Here is a 22,152-nt window from a genome sequence, read left to right on the forward strand (position 1 = left end):
TTGTTCCTAACCACTACATACACTACTGCCCCTGCACAGTGTATATTATATTCAGCCCTTCTACTTCTTTTCTTTGTACATACAACTTGAAGCTATTTCAAAGTTGGTGAAATCAAGCATACGATTGCTGTACACTCAAGTTTCCTGCAAGTTTCCCGTTGCATTAGGGCAGAAATAGTGTCATCAGACATTCATTTCAAACCAGATTCACAACTTGACTCTTTTTTTTGGCTTGACAAGGGGGCGACACATTTTTCCAGGAAACCTTCGAGAGCTTTGGCTTGGTGAAGACAGAAAGATTGCGTCAACATGCGGTTCCGCGCCTCGATCACCAATGTCCAAACATTCTTTCGTCAGTAAGCTTGCCGAGTCTATTATCGTTAGGCTAATGTACGAACTGAACTCTGATTTCTATCAGGGATTGTACAGGCGATTGAAAAGCTGCAAAAGCGATGTCTGATCAAATTTACAGAGGAGCACATGTGCATTATTTGCAATAACGATGCAAATGAGGGTGGGATCCAAGTCTGGTCGTGCGTTCTGTCTTCCTCCTTTTGCTGCACCTGGAAAGAGCAGTACCATTTACATTTCAGGAACTATCTACAGGAAAATTAAGGTCGAAGCCTTGTTTGAGAACTATCGCATCCAGTCCAATGCGAACAACGAAATTACGATGGCGCTAGCGGGCGAAGCCCTCCTCGGTGCACTCAAATCTGCCTCATCCTCCGTCCCGTCCACATCCGCTGGGTCGGGGGCAGGCGGAGGCTTAGGGGGTGCGCTGGATGCGGAGGAGATAGTTATGAAGCTGGCGAAGAAGAATGACCAGGCGCTTCTATCATTTGAGATCAAAGGCATGTCGCGAACGGGGCAGCAGGTCAGGGTAGTGCATGACGTGAAGATTGAGGTGATGAAGCCGGCGGATGTGGATAAGATGCAGGAGCCTCTGTGTCCTAAAGCTGATGTGAGTTGGCTGCCATTATTTTGGGCGATTTAGCAACGCATTAATACTTTTTTGTTGATTTTCTTCTGTGAAATTCAGCTGCTTATACTTCTCCCTTCACTGCTCAAGGTCCGCACGATCGTCGAGCGGATGAAGCAGATGTCGGACGTGATGGCGTTCCAGGCGAACAACAACAAACGACTTGTGCTTTCTCTCCGGACCGACAGCGTGACCATCGAGACCGAGTGGAAAGACTGCCAAAACCCCGCTGGTACGTTGCATGAGTCCGAAATGACGAAGCTTAAGCCCATTTCTAATTTTCTCTCCAGTGGCAGAGCCAGAATCAGAAGACGACGACGATGATGAAGATGAAGGAAGACGAAATCCTCCAGACCCAGACAAAATGTTTACTGTCCTCATCTCCACGCGTAGCTTTTTGAAGTTTTTGAATAGCCATGTCGTGTCTACAACTACAATCGCCTGTAAGTAACCTACACCCTCATCTCTTCATCGTTCTTTTTCATTTTCTCATATTTATTTTGGATATTCCTTGTGCAACCAGCTGTATGCCAACATCACTGTGTCATCCTTTATGTGTACATCGGCGATGTGGCTGATGCGGGAGGGGTGTTGACGTTTTACATCCCTGCCATTATTGACGATGAAGGTCGATAACGTCGTCTCTCTCAAAAATGATCGATACTGGAGGAGCATGTTAACTATATTTCTTGGAACTCGCGGACCCGGCGCGGCGTGCAATCATTCTTTCTGGTTACCGTACTGGAAGAAGACGATGTCGGAAGATGCAACGGGATCTGGCGCCTTGCGTGTAGTGTGCAGGGGTGACGACTTTCGGTTGGGCCACCTCATGTTGCGCCATACTTCAGGGTTGCTGCAGGTCTGAGGGAGCGGTCTTTTACTGAGGATGTACGGTTCTGGGCCGGGTTTAGTGGGCGCGAAAAGTGGGTTGTAAAGTTGTGCATATATTTCATATACTAGTTTTGTACGATAGATTAAAGGTAGAAAAAACATTACTGTACATGTTTGAACGAAATTCGAAGATTAGTAGGTTGGGAGAGTACGACAAGTGAAATTTAGATATGTAATAAATTCTGATTTATCGGAACAAATGAAGAAAAGTGGGGAAAGTAGAACGAAAGATTGTAGAAACAAAAACAAGAGTGGCAAGGCAGAAATGGAAGGAAACGCATCTGTCGCTTTGCCATTGCATGCCCGTCCTGCTATGACGCGACGAAGCAGTTGAACATCGACCGCCGTCGAACATACTTGCGGTATTGGCGGGCGGGGATATGTAGGTGCTTTGTCACGGACATATGCATCGTCAAAGGCGTGGACATTGGAGCAGGACCAAAAGCGGTGCCAGTGATGCTGTTCTCGTCCTCTTCAGTAACTAACATCGTATCCTCATTTGCCAAGCCTTGTATGTGATATTGCTCCTGCGGAATACGAACAAAGGGAGAAAGAAAAAACAAAAGAAGAAAGAAAAACAAGTCAGGAACGGTGTAATTGCTACACAAATACGGATTCTTACCTGCTTCGCCAAAGGGGCTGTTCTAGGATCGGATGATCGAGGGCAGGGTGTGCGTGGAGGGGGCGTCACATTGGGACTTTGACTCTGAGGCTGAGTAGGAGAGAGGGGCGGCGTCCGATCTTCGCTTACTTTTGTCCATGTAAACAGCAAGTGTTCGCTATGGTATCGGTCCTGTCTTTGTTCTGTTTCGGGTGTAGTTGTGATGTGATGATCTAGTGGTACTTGTGACGACGCTTGTGATTGCGATTGTTGTGGTGGCCGTAATCGTGAGTTGGAATGCAAGGAGGATGTTGATGAAGATGGAGGTTGTGGGTATGGTAATGGTTCTGGAGACGTTGTCAGTGACAAAGATGGCGAAAGAAAAGAGTCGTAGTCGTGGTAATCAAGGCTCGATGAAGGAGAATCAGAGAGTGGATATAATTGCGAATAAGGATATTCGGAGCTTGGCGGGTGGGTGCATCGTGGTCCCTCTCCATTGTTTGAAAAGCTCGCTTTGGAGCAGTGTGATTTGGGTGAGATGGGGTTAAACCGATAGTTGTGTTTGAGTTTTAGCTTTGGAGGCTGTTTGGCAATAATTAATGAGGTTGCATTCGTTGAAGAAAGAGACCATAGGACTTACGCGAGACAACCAGGGCATCCGTGTGATGCCTATATGACTAGAACAAGAACATGCACATCTTGTTCGGAGACCGAGTTGGGCATTTAGATAGATGCGGTGTTCAACTTCTTTGATCAGCCATCGCGCTGAAGGAAGTGTTGGGTATTGAGTGACGCTGGATTTGGAGTCGGTTTTGATGACATCGGTTGACTCGAAAGAGAACTATAATTAGGGACAACATCAGGTTGAGTTGATGCGGGATATTGGGAAAATGTAGCAAATACTAACGGAAGTCGATGGCCTTGGAGAGTGGATTGAGATCCTGGAAAGTTCAGCATGGGTTGAGGCATTTAGAAGGTTAGCGACGTCCATGGTTAGCGGTTGCTTGAAGCGACTATACGAGGACTGAGCGGTCAGAACAGATGATATACACCCGGTGAGATGGAAGGAAAGGAGGTATTCCTAGGAAACGAATGTGCGCTTTTATAGCTGACCGTGCCACCAAGAGGCACTACGTGCGGCTGTGCAGAGGGGCACTTGTGGCGGACATTGGAAAACAAAGGAAAAAGATTATGAAAGAAATATGGTTAAGAACGGTTGGCATTTGATAAACGATTGCTTGGATTGAGTTATTCTTCAAAGGAAGGAAATGAATATTGCTCAACGAAAAGACGAGTTTTGAAATGTTTTATTACACCAACTTTCTGGCTGAGCTCGGGAACCAGAGCAGAGGGAAGACGATGTACAAATTAATTATCTAGGTGGTCTGGTGAAACAAAGAATATCAGCTTCAGCTTTGGGTTGACACCTGTATGAAATAGACGGACCTAAATACCTTCCTCCTTTTCTAGGCGCCATTTCCTTTCACTAAGCTATTCCATTCCCCAACAACTCTGACCTAGACCTTCATAAAAGAGTCCCGCTTCGATCCAACGACCTTGTATCCTCTCGGTGCCTTCCGCTCTTGCCTCTGCTGCTGCTTGGTCTTCACAAGATGAGTAGGCACGTTCTCGACTTCCACTAGCTCCTTCACACGTAGAATTTTGCCTGCCACTTCCGGTGAATGGGGAAAGTAGACAGTTTGGAAGCGCCTGTGGATTCCTAGGGCTTTCAGGGTGCCCTTGATTTTGTCCCCGAGCGAAATTGCAGACCGTCGGAGTGTGATTTTGAAGTGAGTAATCGGAGCGCCTGCCTCGGTGGAGGAAGACTCTTGTGAAGATGAAGGTGATGACTGCGATGGAGAAGAAGACGTGCTCGACGATGATGAGGCTATTGGGGCCTGCGACGCGGTTGTGAGCATCCGCGATACATTATAACGCGCCGAGGCGCGTGCAACAGTACGACATGTCATGAACGAAGCCATTTTGTTTCTGAAGTATCAAGTTAGCCATATTTGGGAATATACAGTGGGATACTGACTCTATCCGTTGCATACAACGTTGAACGACGTTTTGGCAATGTTCCAAGCCAAGGGGGTACCGGTCTTCAAAAATCGGACACGACGTTGGTTTTTTCTAGTAATTACATAAGCATTTGTTCCTCGCCGACTCAAAATTCATCAACCGACCTTTGCGCTACCTCGGCACACTACTGGAATCAATTGATATCAAGTTAAAATGGCCCCAAATCGATGAATAAGGACCCCTCATCTGCCGTTAACAGAACACTTATTAACATCTGAACCGAAGAGTAGAAATATGGAAGGGACAGTGTTTATCAACACTTTGCATACACATGGATTCATAGTATGTGAAATAAAAAAAAGAGCATTGTATGAAAGATTGAGACTGAAATTTAGATTTAGACTATCTTATGACCATTACTTCAAGGTTTTTTCTTTTCAAATTGGGCGTATATGGTGGTACTGCCAACTTGGTATCGTTTGAGCATCAAATGTGTCAAATTACACCATATTTATCGAAATTAATATCACAAATATGTCGGCTAATTTGCCCTAATTTGCACCCGATTTTTGCGACCTTGCCTAGGTGGGCTAATTTGCCAACGGACGGAAATTGAAGTTATGTTTGACGTTGTTAGGATTCGGTGATATTAGCACTTATTACAAATGAAATAACAATGTTAATACTGGCTTCTTCAATCACTGAACTTGTACTTGATTTTTACAACAACTTTGAAACTTATCCATGATATCCGCATTTATTCTCAGACTGTAGGATCTATGGACCTATAGGAGTCTGGTGTCTATGTCGTCGGCATAGCAAAGGTGTGTTTCTGATAGTTTTTTTCATCTCCCTTTTCTGACAAAAAAATCAATGTAAGGGGAACATTTTCTCTCCGGGGCTTTGAGTCCCGGGAACTTGAGGATACTGTAAGATTGGGCTCATCAGGAACCAGCACCCCCTTAGGTAAGCAAAAGTTGGCTTACCTCCGAACCTTTTCAACCCTTCTGCACTCACACTATTCTACATTTTTGAACCACAGATATGTAGGTTATGCTTCTTTGAACACATCTGTGGTTTTTTTTTTCAAAAAAATTTTGATCTCAAGAAGTTATAAAGATTTTAATTTTTTTCCTTTTTTTTTAGTCTAACACGTCAGAAATGGTGTTTTCTCGAGTTTGGGAGATTTTCGAAAATTTGACAATGTTCTTTTGGCCGCTTATATAATGGTACACGTGACCACACGTGACAATAAGTCACGCCTAAGTAATACCTCTCAGACTCATTATGGACTTCCAGAGACTACAATTTGACCTCTGAGGTGTAATTCTATTATTGTGGGCATAAAGGCTAGTAGTAAGGATTGTATATGCACATTTATGAATTTTTTTTTTTTAAACTTTTTGTCTGAAACCATTTTCCGTCAACATAACTTTTGATTTTTTTTTCGAGCTGGATTTTGGCCGCTCTTGGCGCCAAGCCCATTGATTACGTAAGGGTGCTGGTTTCTGATGAGCCCAATCTTAATGTTGTCTGAGCTCAGTCCACCGCTTCTATAAACCGGTTCACTTTGACTTTGGGGCGCAATTTCCTCATTGGAAGATACACATTCGTTGAACAATGTGGTGAAGTGCTTCATGAATCTTCTCAAGATTAAACACCGAGTCTGGACCTTGACTCTTCTTCCAAGTTCACTCTCATTCTCTGAAGGTGACATCTGGAGTCTGTCTGGGCGCCGGTCCGATAAAAGTATCCCATCTAACACGTCTGCCTGACGGGACTGTTAAAAAATTCTCTCGTTGTGTCATTTCGACTTCTTGATCCCTTCAATGACAAGCTCCTCAGTGTCGGTACGATCCTCGACTACGATGTCGCTGTAACACGATCGGAGCGCGATTTAAGCCTATTTATTCGACGAATTTCAGGTAAGAAAATTCAACATCTTCTCAACTCGTTGTGGGTTGATTTTGCCCGGATAAATGTCGCGTGCTCTATTCTTATCATGTCCCATATATCTTTGAATGTCAATCAGTGACGTTTGTGTTGGGTCGTTCTTTCCATCTTCTGTATGCCACTTGTTTCTGTTTGGTTGGTTGATGTTGGTGTAAACTTGCCGCTTCTCCCTCCATCTGCACATGGATTTGAGAGCACTATCTCAGCATTAATACCATAGATCTAGCTTTTATTTGTGTAATAAATGTGAACTTGGCGGAAAACAAAAGGCAAAATTCTTCCTTTTTGGGGTAGCTTCACCACTTCTCTTATCCCACCCACCACAAACTGCAGAAATGGAGTGCTGTCTCTTGTGAATGGCCTCCTTTCTCACTGATTATATCCAGCCAAATGTCTTCTTCAATATTGTGCATTCTCAGAAGGCTCTCAGCACGCATTTGTGGTGGTTCAAGTTCATCGGATAATCTCTTGTCTCAAGTTGTTCACTGTCTCTCTTGTTCTTGTTGCTCGTCGAGCACAGGCTAAGGAAGCCGGTAAGAACCTGAAAACAACCCTTTTATGAATTCTGGAACTCCAATTTAGCAGGTGGAACTCTAGCGTGCATTGATAGAGCGCTAATACAACATTTGTCGACATGGCTTCCTCGCAAGCCTTACCGGAGCCTATGAACTCCTCACCTCACCACTCAAAGGTCAAGGTGACCATAACGCTTGCGGATCCGACCTTTGTCGCCGGAACTCATGTTTCGGGTAAGCTGGAGATGGAATGCAGAGCGGACAAGGGTCTTGGAATCGGGATAATGATGATTGAACTCTTCGCTGTACAAGGTACGCTTTCTATTAACCTATTCAATCTGACGGATCTCATTTGGAAATAGAGCTCAGTTCCAGAGACCACTCTGCGACATCTACGTTTCTGCATAGCCGGCGTTTGTTCCAGGGGCCTGGGTTGCCGCCTTCCAACGCCGTGCAGGCCCACCCGATGCCTGGAGACCCGCCGTTGCCCCAGGACTACCACCAGGCGCGCCGTGGCCGCTCTACGTTTCTATTCCGCATTCCAATCCCCACCTCATCACCGTCATCCATTTCCTTCGGATCAGGGCTCGCAAAAGTGAGCTACGAGCTCCGGGCGAGCGTGGGCGTGTTCTGGAAGAACGAAAAGCGGCTGGTGATCGACAAACGGCCCATCGACGTCGTTGAGGCGTATTTATACGATGATGTGCTTATGGGCAAGGTCCCAGAGTCGATCGTTATTGGCGAGAATGGAAAATTGTGGATGCAGGGAAAGATTGTGGGGAATGTTATTTTGGCAGGTGAAAGCGCTTGTTTGGAGCTGCAGGTGAAGAACCACTCGAACAAAAAGGCTAGTTACTTTCTTGTTTTTCAATGATACTCCTAACGCCTTTAATTTACATAGAATACAGGCCTTACTTTGACTCTTACTCGAACGTTGTACCTGCAAAGCTCTGCGACCGGACCACGGCAGGCTCCCGTACAGATATCCGATACCTTGACTACCGTTCCTTTCCGCGGTCCGGAATACATTATACCTCCTGGAGCAGAAGGTGTTGCTAACCTGGTATTCGACATCCCCAAACACGCTAGAGGGGTTAGAGGAGGCACTTTAGACGGCGAAGAAGCTGAAGGGGGAACCGGACCACGCCACACCGAGTCTCTTTTCGAAATTAAATGCAAGGTGGAAGTCAAATTGGCAATGGGAATGGGCAGGTATGTGCTCGATCATTCCAGGGAAATATTCACTTTTTCTTACCAGTCTTTTATATCACAGCAAGGATTTGCTGCTCGAAATCCCGATTGACATCGTTCATCCAAGCGCGATGCCAGCACAGTTGCATCTTCCACAGGTCACTGGTCCTTATGTCCAACCATATTCCCCTCCTCGTGAAGCTGCACTTGCACCAGCACCATACGCTGAGTACAATCCCTACTACCCAATACACCCGATGTCCCCAGGACCTCATATACCATATGTCGACCCTGTACACAACCAAGTGTGGATGCCACCACCTCCGCCTCCTCTTATACCCTTATCTCAGTCACCAATTGGATACCCACCGTACCTTCAATCCCATTCTCCGATTTCCCAAGAGGCCTACCAACAACCCATGCATCCTTACGCACTGCCAGTAGCACCGCAGCCATATTATCCCTTGGATGTTATCCCTCCTCAACCACATCTACTTTCTCCTGTAGACGATTTTGGCGGTTACATTCCCCGCCCATCAAGTGTCGGGCCTGTCGCGTCGGCTTCGCAAACTGCCCCTCCTCTGATACCAGGTTTACCTCCTCCGCCAGCCGCTACATCGCTGCTTCCTCTGCACGATCTACAGCATCCGCATACACACCCGCATGCATTAGACCCCCCGTCCCAGCCTTACAAACCGGAAGTAGGCAAAGGCGATCGTGCACTTCGTGTCTCGCGACATTTGAGGATGTCGTCCAGGAATCGATCCGTCTCCCCTCAGAGCCATCGTTATCCCCTCCCTGTGCATCTCGTTCCAATTACTGAGGCAAGCGGAGGGGGGAGAGATACTTCCAGTGTTGGAGCCACGGCCGGGCTGTCTCCGGCGACTTCGAACAATGGGAAGAAACAGCCGCGGATGCTGCCACCCCCGCCGTTGCTGCTGCACGCGCAGAACATGCCGTTGGTGTCGCCGACTCATTCTGCTGATGGTGTTGTGCATTCGCCGAGGCCGCAGTTGACGCCGAAACATTCCTTCACGCGCGACCCAGTCAACGGCGACACGGTTAAGAGTGAGAGAGTGGAGACGCTTGAGAAGATGGCGGATGAGGTTGGAAGGAAGAGCCAAGATCTGTCGTGTGATCTGCCTAAGGGTATAAGCGACATTTTGGCGGCGAAGGCGAAGGAGAACGAGGAACAGGAGGAGAAACGAGACGGATTGCCTGCACAGAGTGGTAGCAATGACGCGGATGTGAATAAGACGCTGCCAGGACCGCCAGTCCCGTCCGGAAAAAATCTGATGCAGCCTCTTCCGAGTCGAGCGAGGGCAGATGTGTACTTCGCAGAGCAGCAACAGGAGCAGCAGTTGCTTATCCCTGAGACTTCGCCACTTCCTTCGGATCAGACCCCACCGACACCTGCGCTCGTCGCAGTCCTTCCCTCTCGCCAAATCCGATCGCAGGAGAATTCCGCACTACAAACGGAGAGCGGCCTTGACGCGCTAGAGCGAAGGTTACTAGCTGAAGTGGGGACGAGGAAGCTTGATACACGTCGCGCGGGAAAGGACAAGAGGCCTGGCGTTCGAGACGTTTTGGTGGGCGCCGCCACCCCTAGCTCTGCGGATACGGAGGCAGAGGTTGAGTCCATCGCGAGTCCGCCAAGTCGAGCAGGTGGGGTGGCCATTCCCGCGAAGAGTCCCGAGACGCTTCACGATTCTGCGATTTCGAGTTTGACGCTGGCGGGTGGGCTGGGTGGAGACGAGTCGGATGGGGAATTTGATGGGCGGACCCATAAGGCTGGGAGATCGAGAGCTGGGTCGAGCGATGGGAGAGAAGGTGGTGTCGCTGGACCTAGCACAGGCCTACATCAACACATGCGCGAGCGTGCACAAGTCAGCACGCCGACGAAAACTTTGAATCTGGACAGAGTGCGAAGCCGGCCGTTAGAGCAAGAGAATCTGAATGAATTGGATAACCTCAATCTGAATGGCTCGGGAAAGAGCAGGGAGACCAAGTCGAGTGGGAAGAAGAAGGAACGGGCGAGCAATAAGTCTGCTGCAAAAGGACGAGTGGCTGCTTGGTTGGGCGGAATCGACCCGGATGTTCCGCCACAGGAGCAAATTATTCCACCAAGTCCCAGTGTCACCAGGAAAACTCCTTCTCCATTCCAAATGGGCGATGACGAACCTGCCCCTGTTGAGATTCCAAGTCTTCCCGACGACGAGCCTCAACAAGTATCAGCATCGCCTAACCCTCGCTCATCCGGATTTGTACCCATATCAACGTTGAAAAAAGAGCCATTGCAAAGTCGGCCACTGATCGCTGGCGATGCAACTGTGGTTGTGGAAGCGAAGCGAGTTCAGGATATCTGGTCGTCACAAGATACGCCTGTGCTCTCCGCCAAACAGATACCATCATATTTCAACAATGCTAGTCAGCAGCAGCAGCAACAGCAACCTCCAAGTGGGCCGCTCAAAACAGATCGCAAAGTTACCCCTCCATCAATAAAACCAGCGCCGCCAGATCCACGCTCTAAGCCACTGTCGTATTCAGCAGCGGCGCGGAACGTTTGGAAGTTGCCTGAGACAGTCAAGACACCGGCTGCTCAACATGCTCCTCCAATTCCTCCAAAGCCACAGGTTTTACCTCCACCTAAAAAGCCAGTTGGACGCATACCGGCTGTTTTCCCCCAGCCCAAACCTGTAGATCCTGAAGTCAAATACGACATCAGGTCTGCTCGTGGTGGTCGAGGAGGCAAGGTTACCGCAGTTGCAAATCTTTGGTCCTCTGGTGCTATCAATAGAAACTCAGGGAAAGGGGTCGTGAAACCTGTTGATGATGTTGGAAAAGTATCTGTACCTCCGCCGGTGTCCTCGCCCATGCGTACAGAAAAGAAGTTGTTCTCAGATGCTGTTATGACTCCCGCACCATCGCCTAAGCGGAGCCCGGCGGCACCTGCAAGAGTGGCCAATACGATCAAGCCGACCGATGCGCAAAAACGACCTGATTCTCGAAACGCTTTCCCAGAATCGAGACCCATTTCTCATCCTATGCCAAAAAAGGTACCATCATCAGCTGCGTTGAAACCTTCTGCTGTGCATGCACCGTTGGGTGGAATGCATGTTGGGAAAGGCAATAAATCATCTGAGGCATTAGTGCAAAAGCGGCCGGCAACGGCGATGTCTAGCCCGTATTCTCTCCATGCTCAACACGGAAAGGCCCCGCCCACCAGCCACTCGACTCCTAATTCATCTGATCCCAAATTGCATAATCTCGTAGCGAAGGGTGTCAAGCCAGCGTTCAAAGCAACGTCTGACCCAGCAGTGGTTATTTCTTCTCATGCCGTTCCTACGCTTTCTTCCACAGCGTCCCTCGCTAGACCTCACTCTTCTGCAGCACAAAATGACTCGTCACGACCTGTAAAGGTGCCGCCGGTTTTAGCCACGTCTGTACCCACGTTGTCCTCTGACCTTCCATCTGGAGCTCCGCGTCCTGTCTCGCCCAGCAAACCAGTCGATCTAGCCTTTGGACAAGCACGTATCAGGGATCTGATCAAGAAATATCAAGGCGGACAAGGACAAAAGACATAATCGAAGCCATCTGTCGCACTCGGTACCTGTGTAAAATTGCCGTCAATGGTTTTTTTGTTCCTGTTATATTTATCTCTTTTTGTGATTCTGTATCCAATCTTTGTTCACTTCTGCTTCTCATCGTTCGCGTTTTAATGATTTTCTGATGCACTTGTTGTTGTTGTTGTAATGAATCTTATGAAGCACATGTAATGACGATCCCAATCAAATGGCAAAACATGATGTATTTTGTAGCGAGGAAACAGTATTTTGCTGTCGTAAATCAGGAAGGAGAAAGGTCGATTGACGATGGTAATTTACAACGATGGTAGGATTTGGGTTCACAGTCTATGTGCAGGAAGGTAAATGAGTACGTAAATACATAATAATATACAATATACAACCAAGATAATGAGAGAGCATAAGATCTGGATTATTTAATTTACAATAAGATAGCCAGAAAAAGGGGAGGCCGTGTGTGTGAAGGCATCAATGTGAGTCGTCTGTAAGGATATCGATGTGAAACTGTCGCCAGTCGATTTTGGCAGGTGCGTCCCAGTCGTCACGCTCGTCTTCGAGAATGGGTTCAGCAGCCAGACCGGGTTCTTCTTCGAGAATCAAGAAGAAGTCGGATTTCTCCTGGCTTGGTGCGCGATATTGTAAAGAAGAACGGCGAGAACGGGAAGGTAGTGGCATGGTATGAATGGATGTCGGCCGCTCTCGTCGAGAGAAGATAAGCGAAGAGCGGTTTGACGACGAGCCGGTGAGAGATAGGAATGACTCTCGTTTGGGAGTCCCAGAAGGAGAACTGTCTGATGAAAGATCAATGAACATCGACCTGGCGTCGGGAGAAGATGTAAAAGGGTCGATGGGCTGATGTAAAGCAGAACTGTAAGGGGGTAGCGATAGACAAAGGAAGGTATGTGAGTCACTTTTGTTCGGGGTAGTAACGACCGTGCATGGGATCGCAACCGGCAACGGGAGAGAAAGGGAATGTCTTACATACCTTCCATTGGGCGCAGAAGGCGTGTGTGGTCCGCCCGTTGATATCCACATGCCACTGTCTGGCACACTTTCATGGTCTGAACCAAAGAAACGGAAGCTCTTGCTGCTCCTCCTCGAGCTTGATGAAATGGTAGAATTCTCGTCTCCATAAACAGAGGTTATGCGCTCGAACAGCCGTGAAGAGAATGTGACAAAGGACGAACGCCGCCCACGGGAACTCTTCTCACGAGTTTCGGATGGCGTTGAGCTTGTGTTGGAAACGAACATGGATGTCGGGCGTGGGCGACGGTGAGTAATATCGGCAAAGGACCGTCGAGAGCGAGCAGGAGCGTTGGTAATAGACTCTAGTGAGTTGCGTGAGCCTGGGGAAGATGGTATGCGGGTTGCAACTGCGCGAAACCCAGAGGCAAAGAAATCCGAATAGCCTCGAACGCTGTTGGGCGCCTGCATTGGGGACTATGAGGAGGAGGTAAGGGGGATAAAATGGAGGAGGAGTAAACGGGTGGGAGGGCGAGAGAAGAGTGAAGGTTACGGTCAATAAACGAGAAACGATCCGGTAAAGAAGAGTTTATATAACATACATGTAGCCTAGCTCGTGAGGTGGCGGTGACGTCGACAAGATTAATGTGTTAAGGGGGAGTCGGTAAATGAGTCGAAATTAGTTTCCCCGTGAAGTCGGCCGTAATGCAGCAACTTCACAATCCATCAGGGACGATCCGGGTCTCCACAGAAGCGATCATCATTAAGAATAGAGTTGGACCACTTTTCCACAAAGCGACGAGCAATGGCCATCTGCGCAAATATTTTTATAGTCCGCATTCCAGTGTCCTATGAAACAAGATACAACATTTGACTGTGATCATGATAGTATTGACAGTGAAAAAGATATCCTTACAGATGAAAGAGCTAACTCAGACAACGGTATGAAAGGTAGCGATTGTAGATGCTGTACTCGGCTCTTGACTCGGCTCTTCGTTACGGCTGACCTGCAACCAAAATACGTCGTGAATGATGTGATGATATTTGTTTTTCAGCAGCAATTTCTTCTTCACCAACATCAAGCTCCATTCGGATGAACTGCGCCTTGGGGCGAGGTTCTAATCATACTGTCGATAGCACAAAGGACTGGAATGTAGAAACGTTCTCGTCTAGGGCACCGGAGACTCGGTAAATAACTTTGCTTTGTCAAGCTGGGCGTAGCTCCGGCCCGAACAACCAATTCTGTTTTTGACGTTTTGCATGCAAAGAGCGGCGCAGACTTAAACCAGACCTTGGACTCCGGGGAAACGTCCAAAGCGACGTTGTGCGCTTCCGTAGGACTCGCTGTTAGTCATCCTTCACGGAAATTTTTCCAAGAGCCGCCTACAATGAAATGACTGAAACAGTCACTGGGCATGAGAATGGTCTCATTGTGCGATGGCTTTCTGTCTTCTTTTGCTCGGGTCATATTCTTAAAAGGAAGGTCGTGGCAACAACACATACCGCCAACTGTATCCGCGATAAGAAAGCGGTCGATGAGCGGGTCGCGATCAGGCGCTTTAGCTAAATCTGGAGAGCAATCACGAGAAGATGCTTCAGTTAAGCCGCTTCAAAATATTTCAATTACTGCCAGCGAAAAAAGAAACATCACCAATGACTCAATGACATGCTCCAAGAGGTGGAGAGTCCAGCTTTGATTTTCCATACGAACGCTTTACTGACGCACAATGATTGGGGCCTAGTAACGAAAGCCGTCAGCCGACTAGGTTGTCGTCTACCATCCGCAACCTAATATGACGCCCTGTCCGGCGAGGTTTGTGCGCCTGCTCGTGGTTGTTCTGCGATTTTATTTTGGGAGAAAAGGGGCACTGCGGTTGTCTTCGGGCCTACGACCGAGGTCTCCATGCATGAATCAACCGCCGTGATGACTGACAACGGACATCAAGGACATCTCAAGAGCAATATTTATCTTTTGAATGAGTTTGCGTTTTGACGAAGCTGACTAAGGCAGCGTAAGGCATCACAGATACTTGAAACCTGGACAGAAAGAAAGTAGATGAATGAAATCAAGTTTCATAGTACGAGAATTAGCCTTGCGTGAGAGAAATACATGATAGTAGTGTGCAAGTATACAGTTACACCGTGTGCAGAGTCAATGGTGGACCTGATGATCACTTGAGAGTGACTGATAAAATCATAAAGAAGCTGGAGAAAAGGAGAACTGCAAAAAAAATAATCACATACACTGCATATATCTGAGCTGATGGCGGTTCTGCGATGTGAATCTATTTGCTCCTGTGCCCATGATTGATCACCAAAAAAAGATGAAGGGCATTGCGCGAATTCAGATAGAGCATGACTGAAAGACAGGAAAGTGCCACGAAAGTATCACCAAATTACACCGCGTGTATTTACACTGCATATGCATATGTTCAAGGTAAGATAAGATCGCTCGAATGAATTCCTGTGAGATATAACAGAGAGAAAAGAGCGAGTTAAAACAAGGTTCACTAAGTGCTGGGAATGGAGGTCACGTGATCGAGTGTACGATCCGACGCGATTGTTGAAGACGCGACTGGAATGATCTGATTTGGAGAGGAGTTGGGGCCCGAAAGGCCTGAGAGTTTGGGTCAGAAATATACAAAAAGCCAAGATGAGAATTCCAATGCGGCTGTACTAAACAGTGGTAGGAAGGGAAGAGGGAGCGGTGGGTGGGAGCAGTTGTTTTTGGAGAGTAGGGCCGTTCGAGTGCACAATGATCCAAGTTCACAGATCCTTGGAATCCGCTGCGTCCTAAATAACTGCACGGAGACACCAGCGCAGGCTCCATTAAGTAAATAGAAAAGGAAGCACGACTCACATCTAATAACGGGGACAAGCTACATATAATATCTTGGGAGCGTGCCCGTGTTGCGCGAGCAATTCATGTATCTGTTCTATATCTTGCAACAAACTTGATGACCACCTTAAATCCTTGAAAAGCTTTGTAAGGTATGTGACGTATGTGTTGTTGACCTCAAAGGCGTAAAGGTATTCAAACGAGTGTCCTACCGCCCGTGGGGTGAATAAAACGGGGATGGGATTTGTTGGAAAGCGAAGGAGGAACGTCAGCGAGCCCTCGATAATAGGGTTTGAGCTCAGCAAGACATTGTCGAAGAGCAATAAGCACTTTGGAATTGTAGTACATTCGGGAATCTCCTTTCGTTGATGAAAGTGCCATTCACGTCGTATCAGTCAAGCGTTGGACAAGTGCGTTGCATATGGTCAAGGTGATGATGCCATTGGGTCTCGTTCGATCCAGGTTGAGCGTTTCCAGGACTTGGGCGCCAAAATTCTTGGAGAACTGCTTCTGTATTGCGCACGGGACCCAGCCTCCGATTCATAAGTCTTGGATAAAATGTGCATAAGTCTACACGCATTTATGATATCGTCGGTGCTCCACGGGACAATGGGTTCGTTGATCATATGGAAAAATCGACCGCATATAGGGTGAAAAATCTCTATTAGGGGACCAGTGGTAGAGATGACGCCTTGCTTTATCCTGCCATCATATATGGCGGTGGCTTCAACGGATTAAGCTTCTCGGTATCCGGAAGATTTGGCTCTTTCTGATTGCGTGGGCCATTGTGTCAACACTATAGCCTAAGAACTGGGTAAGCAAAACTGGGTGCGCAATGCCCAGTTGGCAGTCATATAGGATTAGACATACTGCTCATCTAACTGACGCTTGACTTGAGGCGTTGGAACAGAACTGTGCACAGTGATGCCAACCAGCTTGATACTTTTCCAATAAGGATATGCAGACAATCGTTCGAAATATCTTCAAGAACCAATAAAAGGTTTTGCGACTTGACGTACCCAACTTTTCGCGCAGCTCCCGGAGTATTTCTTCTCCTTCGAGTATGTATCTCCCTCCTCGCCTTTTATCATTTGGGCTTGCGTATCACACGGCCTAGCATCTCTGTCGACGATCTCGGGTTGTCGTGGCCTCTTCTTCCATACTTTGAACCAATTGAGCCACAATTCCATAATGAAGAAAGAACCAGAGGAATCGTATTCACAAAACCGCGTGTATTTTCTCATAAATGGATTATGACAGGGAGGGCTATCCGCGTTCGTTAATCAACGAATTTGCAGACCAGTGATAGCAAGAACAGTTGCGGATTCACCAAAATAGAACTTTTAACTTTATCCATAGCACCACAGGTTACTTTTTGGCAGCTTGTGCCTGTTCGTTGGCGCGAGCAAGTCTGTCCTTTTGGGCTTCCGCTATCACGCGCCGCTGGTTGAAATACTCAATCTGAAAGAGAAAAATATACGGTCAGCTAACAAATCAATGTATGCATATTTCGTGATTCGGCGCACCCAGCTCTTCGCGCAACTCCCTTCGTATCTCTTCTTCTCCTTCGAACATGCACTCCCCTCATCGCCTGCTTTTATCACTTTAGCTTTGTCTAGGCATGCAAAGTACTCGTCTCTCGCATCCCAGCACTTCTGTCGACCCTCTCGTGTTGGAGCAGCCTCTTCTTCGGGACCTTTGAACCAATTGAACCACGAGCCCATGGTGATATATAGGAACCTGAGGAATCGTTTTTGAATCGTATTCAGAAAGCGCGGCTGAGCTCCCTTGGCGTAGCCGATGACAAATCATTCCCACATGCATCACGTGATTCCGAGACTACACCATGGCTGGCTCAGCTGCAGCTTGAACTTTCTCTTAATTCTCACTCGATTCAAAGCTTGAAAGTGGATTGTGTCATGTGGATTTAACGAAGACCCGCAGACTTCACAAGATCTGGAATGACTTTCTAATAGTCTGCTCATTCATCCCCGTATTACTTTTGCCTTACTAAACACACGACTCGGAGTTCTCTTCATTGTCGCCATCTGAATTTAACTAGGATGGACGATGAAAAATCCAATATTTACAGTGTCACCACTCGTGTCATATTAAACTTTTACATTGTTGACAGTCGTCGGTGCTGTGTTCAACAATTGAACAAGCCTCACTCAGGTGGTGGCGTCCGCGTAAGTACCTAGACCTTCAGTATACTGTTGTATAGTGAACATACGTTTCAACTGAAAATTACAACAAAAACTATGCTTATTTTGCATTTAATAGCGACTAGCATTGGACTAGCATGTTCAACAAACATGTTCGGATAAACCTCGGGTGTTCATATATTGTCCCAAAAGAGCAGATATGGCTTGTTTGCCTCCTACCACTACTTCCCTCAGAATTGCGCGACGTGTAATTAGCGATGGATGCGTCCTCTACGTCGCGACCAAAGTCCAGGGCAGAAGTATCAATTGTTCGGCATCCTGACTTCTACTTTTCGGATGGATCTGTGGTAATAATTGTTGAAAAAACCGCGTTTCGGGTTCATCAGTCACTGCTGGCGCGACATTCAGACGTCTTCAAAGGGATGTGGGAGGTTCCTCAACCACAGAGAGCCGATACATACGATGGGTGTCCTAGCGTTATACTCCAGGATTCTGTAAATGACTTTGTAGACGTGATGAAGGTGCTCTACGATACCTTGTGAGTTGATTCATGCATCATACAAAGTGCTCATTCGAACAACAGTTCCAGCCATTTCGACAAAATTAACCCTGATACCTCACTATCGCATCTCATCACGTTCATCGCGGGTATCCTGCGCATCAGCACCAAATACAACATGTTGCAGCTGAGAAACAAGTGCATCGACATCATCCAAGAAAAGTTTCCATCATCCTTGAAAGGGTGTGACGAGGTGCTGACGAGGGGAATCAAATACGTGCCATCCGAGATTGTACGCATCATTCCACTCGCTCGCGAGACGACAGTGCCCAAGGTTCTTCCCTGGGCGTTCTACCTCTGCGCACACATATCCGTCGACGAGATTCTCGCCAATAACGTGCTGTCGTGGCGAGACAAGGCATTGTGTCTCGCGGGTAAGGAGCGGTTGTGGGAGCTGCAGAAGAAGGAAACACATTTTTTCCTTTTGGACTTCAAGCAGGCGCCGACGTGTACAACTGGGTGCCAGACGCGTGTGATGGTCCCTCGGCAGCTCAAGCTGAGCGATATCGAGAGTCTGCGGATCAATCCCCACCCGTTGGAGGAGTACACGGACTGGAAATCGTTGATGATATGTATCAAATGCCAGGCGATGGTCGAGTCTCAACACAAAGAGGGCCGAGAAAAGGTTTGGCAGAAATTGCCAACGCTGTTCCATCTCGGAACATGGGACGATATCAACAAGGATCAGTCTTGCTGACAGCCGTCATGACAAGTCCCCTCTGATTCACGTACTTGATCTTTGCTTTCACGACGGTCTTCTTTGGTTTAGACTATTTATTGACTCTGGGTTGGATTAACTTGTATTCTGTATTCTAGCCATCATGTATGTACTTTGTAATGTAATGTGGATCAGGGTCTTATTCAAGAACGCGAGGTGAGTTCAAGAGTGCCATTCTCTCCTCTCCGCTGATACCCAGATGTGATCTTCCATGCCTAGTGCGATTAGTTTCCAAACTTCATTGGCGCCTAGGATGCGCATGCCAATGCCGTTATCTGACACAAAACATCGTGGTCCAATTTCACTTTACTGACTGGAATATCGACGCAGGGCAAACAAGATGTAGGCCAAGTGCAGTGTATTAGATGACGGGCGCTTCTCATGTGCGTAGGCGGCAACTTTGTGGAAAGAATCCCAGGACTATGCCTCGACATTCATTTCAACATTGATGAATGCCGTAACCTCCGAAATCCTTTTATAAAGTAGTCTCCAGCTCAGGAGACGATGGTGGATGGAACTGTATCGTGTACACGTGAGTATTGTGCCTGCTGCAGAACTTCATTGATGTCAAGGACGGTATTCGTTCAATTAACCCGGCTTAACAACCACACTTCTACGAATCTGGGCTGTGGTGAACATTCTCTTTGGTGACTGAAGCCGGGACAATCTTTGATATGTCGAAGATCCCGGGTTGGAACGACCAGACATCGTCATCCAATGCAGGCGCCAGTGAGCGCGAGAATTATTTCGGCAGCCCATGTCCGAAGAAGGGGAGCGAATGTGTGTGTTGCTCGTCCTACTACCAGGTACTTAAATTGATATTGTACATAGATGTGACAGTCCACAAGGAAGGAACGTATACCGAAAGATTTTCTAAACTGCGTGAGGTCCCTCTGATGACACGTTGAAGACAGATTCTGCGGAGCGGGAGGTCTTACTATACATCTCTATCCTGACGTCCGGCGCATCCGAGACACTAGTACTACTCCGCTTGATGCCTGTCGAAGGGTTCCATTGTGGCGTGCTCGGGTATATCTTCCGAGTGTTGCTTTTTAGCAAATTTGAATGGTGTGTTGATTGTTCGTGCGAACCCCGCAGGTTAAGTATGAGTCGACAAGATAACATGACTTCCAGTATGATTGTCGCTCTGTCGGTACAGTGGATAAGACGATGAATAAAATGTGGGTGAGGAAGAATGTGTAGCATGGACCTACGGGAGGTTTACTGTTCGGATTCCATTGGGGGCAGTGAGGAAGATCACCACGTTCACGACGTTCATGGCTAAGATTGCAAGAAAGTAGAGAAGCCCATCGCGCCAGATGATATCGAATAGACGCGTATCTAATTCTTCCTTCCAAAATGAGTGAGCCTTCCATGCCGTCAAGCTATATAGATACTTCCGTTAATCGAGGGCACACCATACAACTGTGTCGATAACGACTCACAGGAACGTCAGTGTGTCGTAAAACAGAGGCAATGTCTGCGAACACTACATTAGCTTTGGCTTCAGAAAGGTTTAGTCGACTGACCCAGTAGGTAACCTGCCACTTGAAAGGGCCTTCCAGTGCACCACATGGAGGAGGCTCGAAATTGGGTGGTCGACCAGGAGCACTGATTGGTATTTCTGGAGGATGCCGTATATTACTGACCGCGATTCCGCCAACAACGCATTCTACAACGAGGATAGTCCCAAGGATAAGCGCCAGTGATTTACTTTGGGAGAAAACCTAACAGATTTTTAATTGAGCATTAAGCCTTTGGAATCGCGTAAATTGGGTGTCATACCGCGTATACCCGTCCTCCAAGCACTATTTGAGAAAGGACGACACTAATTAGGGCGCCAATGGGCTCAAAAAGAAATATATCTTTCAGAGTGAAAGTAAATTAGGTACCCTTTCATCTTTGAGTTTAAATACGCACGACTGCAGGCAGATGGAGTCCAAACGTCAGTGGCCAAGGTGACAACTAATGCAAACCTATCAAGGTTGATCGAATCATCCCTTTTCGTCTCCAGGATATGATATCAAGCTCACTGTACAAGTCCAAAATATCGATTGGCTAAATATTCTCAGTCAATCAGCAACTCAAGAGCTTCACGTATTGGACATCCATTTACCAACATATAAAACGCTAGACAACTGTGACGTAGGACTTAGTCCTGAAGAGTGCGAACGGTCAGGCAATTATTGACTTACATTCATTGGTCGTCTCCAAATTAGCTTGTACTCCTTTGGCAGGCAGACAAGGCACTCCCAACCATATATGCAGAATCTACAACAGAGCTGTGACATGAGATCATTGGCTAGGCAGATTAATGATTGCCATGGACTGACGCTCCGATAGTCCATATCAAGATGGCTTGTGCTTGCTTTGGAGTCGGTGGGGCTTCATGTGATATTCCTGCGGGCATGCCTCCACCCATACCAGTGGGTGGACCGTTCATATTTTGATAAAGGTGAAATGAAAGAAGAGAAAACCCGTAGAGATTTTCGATAGGCAACATGTGAAGCTTGATTATTATATGAGCCTTCTTTCGCAGCCACATTTGAAAATGCCATGATGATCAGGGCTTACTGGTAACCTTTGATTTGATAGACTTTTCCTGCCCCATGTCACTATGAATCTATCATGTCAATAATATTTTGAGTCGTCGCGCTTGAGGCCCCGGGTGTAACCCCGTGTTTAACCGCCGTCAGTGCTTTGCTTTTCTTTCTCAGGACAGACTTTCTGAAAAGTACAGCCACGTATGGAGCCATTAATAGCTATCTGGCCTATTATGTTTTTCAGTCCATTCTTTCGAATCATACAAGGCAAAGGCTGCGCACAACCAGCGTTAATCTATTTACGCACCTTTGAATAGACAGTTATTGGTATTGTATTTATGGGACGAAGTATTCGCGCCTTCCGTGAGATGAAACAAAGAAGCAGGAGAAAAGAACCGCCGCCGCCCTACGGTTATAGGTCATGGCGTGAACATCTGGCAGCTGGTTGTTGAAAATGGATAACATGTGGAGTGTCTATCATTTTCTCACCTGCCACGATAAAACGGGGTCGATTCGAGCGCAAAACCAACGCAGCGCTGATGCTCCAACGCTCAATCACCGTCAAAGCCTTGAAGGTTTCTGGAATGTTTGGTATCCCGCCGAAGGCCGAACTGCACCGAAGGTTCAAG

General features: G+C 47.3%; 8 protein-coding genes across 8 annotated transcripts; 3 read left to right on the forward strand and 5 right to left on the reverse strand.

The window, feature by feature from the left end:
* Positions 1-309: 309 nt before the first annotated feature.
* JR316_0006437 (Checkpoint protein hus1) lies at positions 310-1,615 on the forward strand (the record flags this gene model as incomplete). Its single annotated transcript, XM_047892183.1, has 6 exons — positions 310-352; positions 419-533; positions 607-961; positions 1,040-1,211; positions 1,270-1,422; positions 1,503-1,615. 6 exons carry the CDS (start codon positions 310-312, stop codon positions 1,613-1,615), a joined length of 951 nt encoding a protein of 316 aa, XP_047749532.1.
* Positions 1,616-2,181: 566 nt separating this feature from the next.
* Positions 2,182-3,462, reverse strand: JR316_0006438 (uncharacterized protein; the record flags this gene model as incomplete). Its single annotated transcript, XM_047892184.1, has 4 exons — positions 2,182-2,397; positions 2,493-3,053; positions 3,112-3,312; positions 3,379-3,462. The coding sequence occupies 4 exons, from the start codon at positions 3,460-3,462 to the stop codon at positions 2,182-2,184; spliced, it is 1,062 nt and encodes a 353-aa protein (XP_047749533.1).
* A 526-nt stretch (positions 3,463-3,988) lies between these two features.
* JR316_0006439 (54S ribosomal protein L33, mitochondrial) lies at positions 3,989-4,453 on the reverse strand (the record flags this gene model as incomplete). The annotated part of the gene is made up of 1 exon (XM_047892185.1): positions 3,989-4,453. One exon carries the CDS (start codon positions 4,451-4,453, stop codon positions 3,989-3,991), a length of 465 nt encoding a protein of 154 aa, XP_047749534.1.
* Positions 4,454-7,080: 2,627 nt separating this feature from the next.
* JR316_0006440 (uncharacterized protein) lies at positions 7,081-11,736 on the forward strand (the record flags this gene model as incomplete). Its single annotated transcript, XM_047892186.1, has 4 exons — positions 7,081-7,273; positions 7,324-7,812; positions 7,870-8,173; positions 8,235-11,736. 4 exons carry the CDS (start codon positions 7,081-7,083, stop codon positions 11,734-11,736), a joined length of 4,488 nt encoding a protein of 1,495 aa, XP_047749535.1.
* A 468-nt stretch (positions 11,737-12,204) lies between these two features.
* JR316_0006441 (uncharacterized protein) lies at positions 12,205-13,170 on the reverse strand (the record flags this gene model as incomplete). Its single annotated transcript, XM_047892187.1, has 1 exon — positions 12,205-13,170. The coding sequence occupies one exon, from the start codon at positions 13,168-13,170 to the stop codon at positions 12,205-12,207; it is 966 nt and encodes a 321-aa protein (XP_047749536.1).
* A 3,736-nt stretch (positions 13,171-16,906) lies between these two features.
* JR316_0006442 (Cytochrome c oxidase assembly factor 6) lies at positions 16,907-17,262 on the reverse strand (the record flags this gene model as incomplete). The annotated part of the gene is made up of 2 exons (XM_047892188.1): positions 16,907-16,999; positions 17,065-17,262. The coding sequence occupies 2 exons, from the start codon at positions 17,260-17,262 to the stop codon at positions 16,907-16,909; spliced, it is 291 nt and encodes a 96-aa protein (XP_047749537.1).
* A 698-nt stretch (positions 17,263-17,960) lies between these two features.
* Positions 17,961-18,959, forward strand: JR316_0006443 (uncharacterized protein; the record flags this gene model as incomplete). Its single annotated transcript, XM_047892189.1, has 2 exons — positions 17,961-18,241; positions 18,293-18,959. The coding sequence occupies 2 exons, from the start codon at positions 17,961-17,963 to the stop codon at positions 18,957-18,959; spliced, it is 948 nt and encodes a 315-aa protein (XP_047749538.1).
* A 1,235-nt stretch (positions 18,960-20,194) lies between these two features.
* On the reverse strand, positions 20,195-21,423 carry JR316_0006444 (uncharacterized protein; the record flags this gene model as incomplete). Its single annotated transcript, XM_047892190.1, has 9 exons — positions 20,195-20,365; positions 20,426-20,460; positions 20,510-20,707; positions 20,766-20,845; positions 20,901-20,956; positions 21,014-21,038; positions 21,097-21,118; positions 21,176-21,251; positions 21,314-21,423. Coding segments are annotated over 9 exons (773 nt in total), but the record flags the coding sequence as incomplete, so codon positions are not given.
* Positions 21,424-22,152: the final 729 nt, after the last annotated feature.

This window comes from Psilocybe cubensis, chromosome 5 (assembly GCF_017499595.1).
Source record: "Psilocybe cubensis strain MGC-MH-2018 chromosome 5, whole genome shotgun sequence".
Taxonomy (NCBI): Eukaryota; Fungi; Basidiomycota; class Agaricomycetes; order Agaricales; family Agrocybaceae; genus Psilocybe; species Psilocybe cubensis.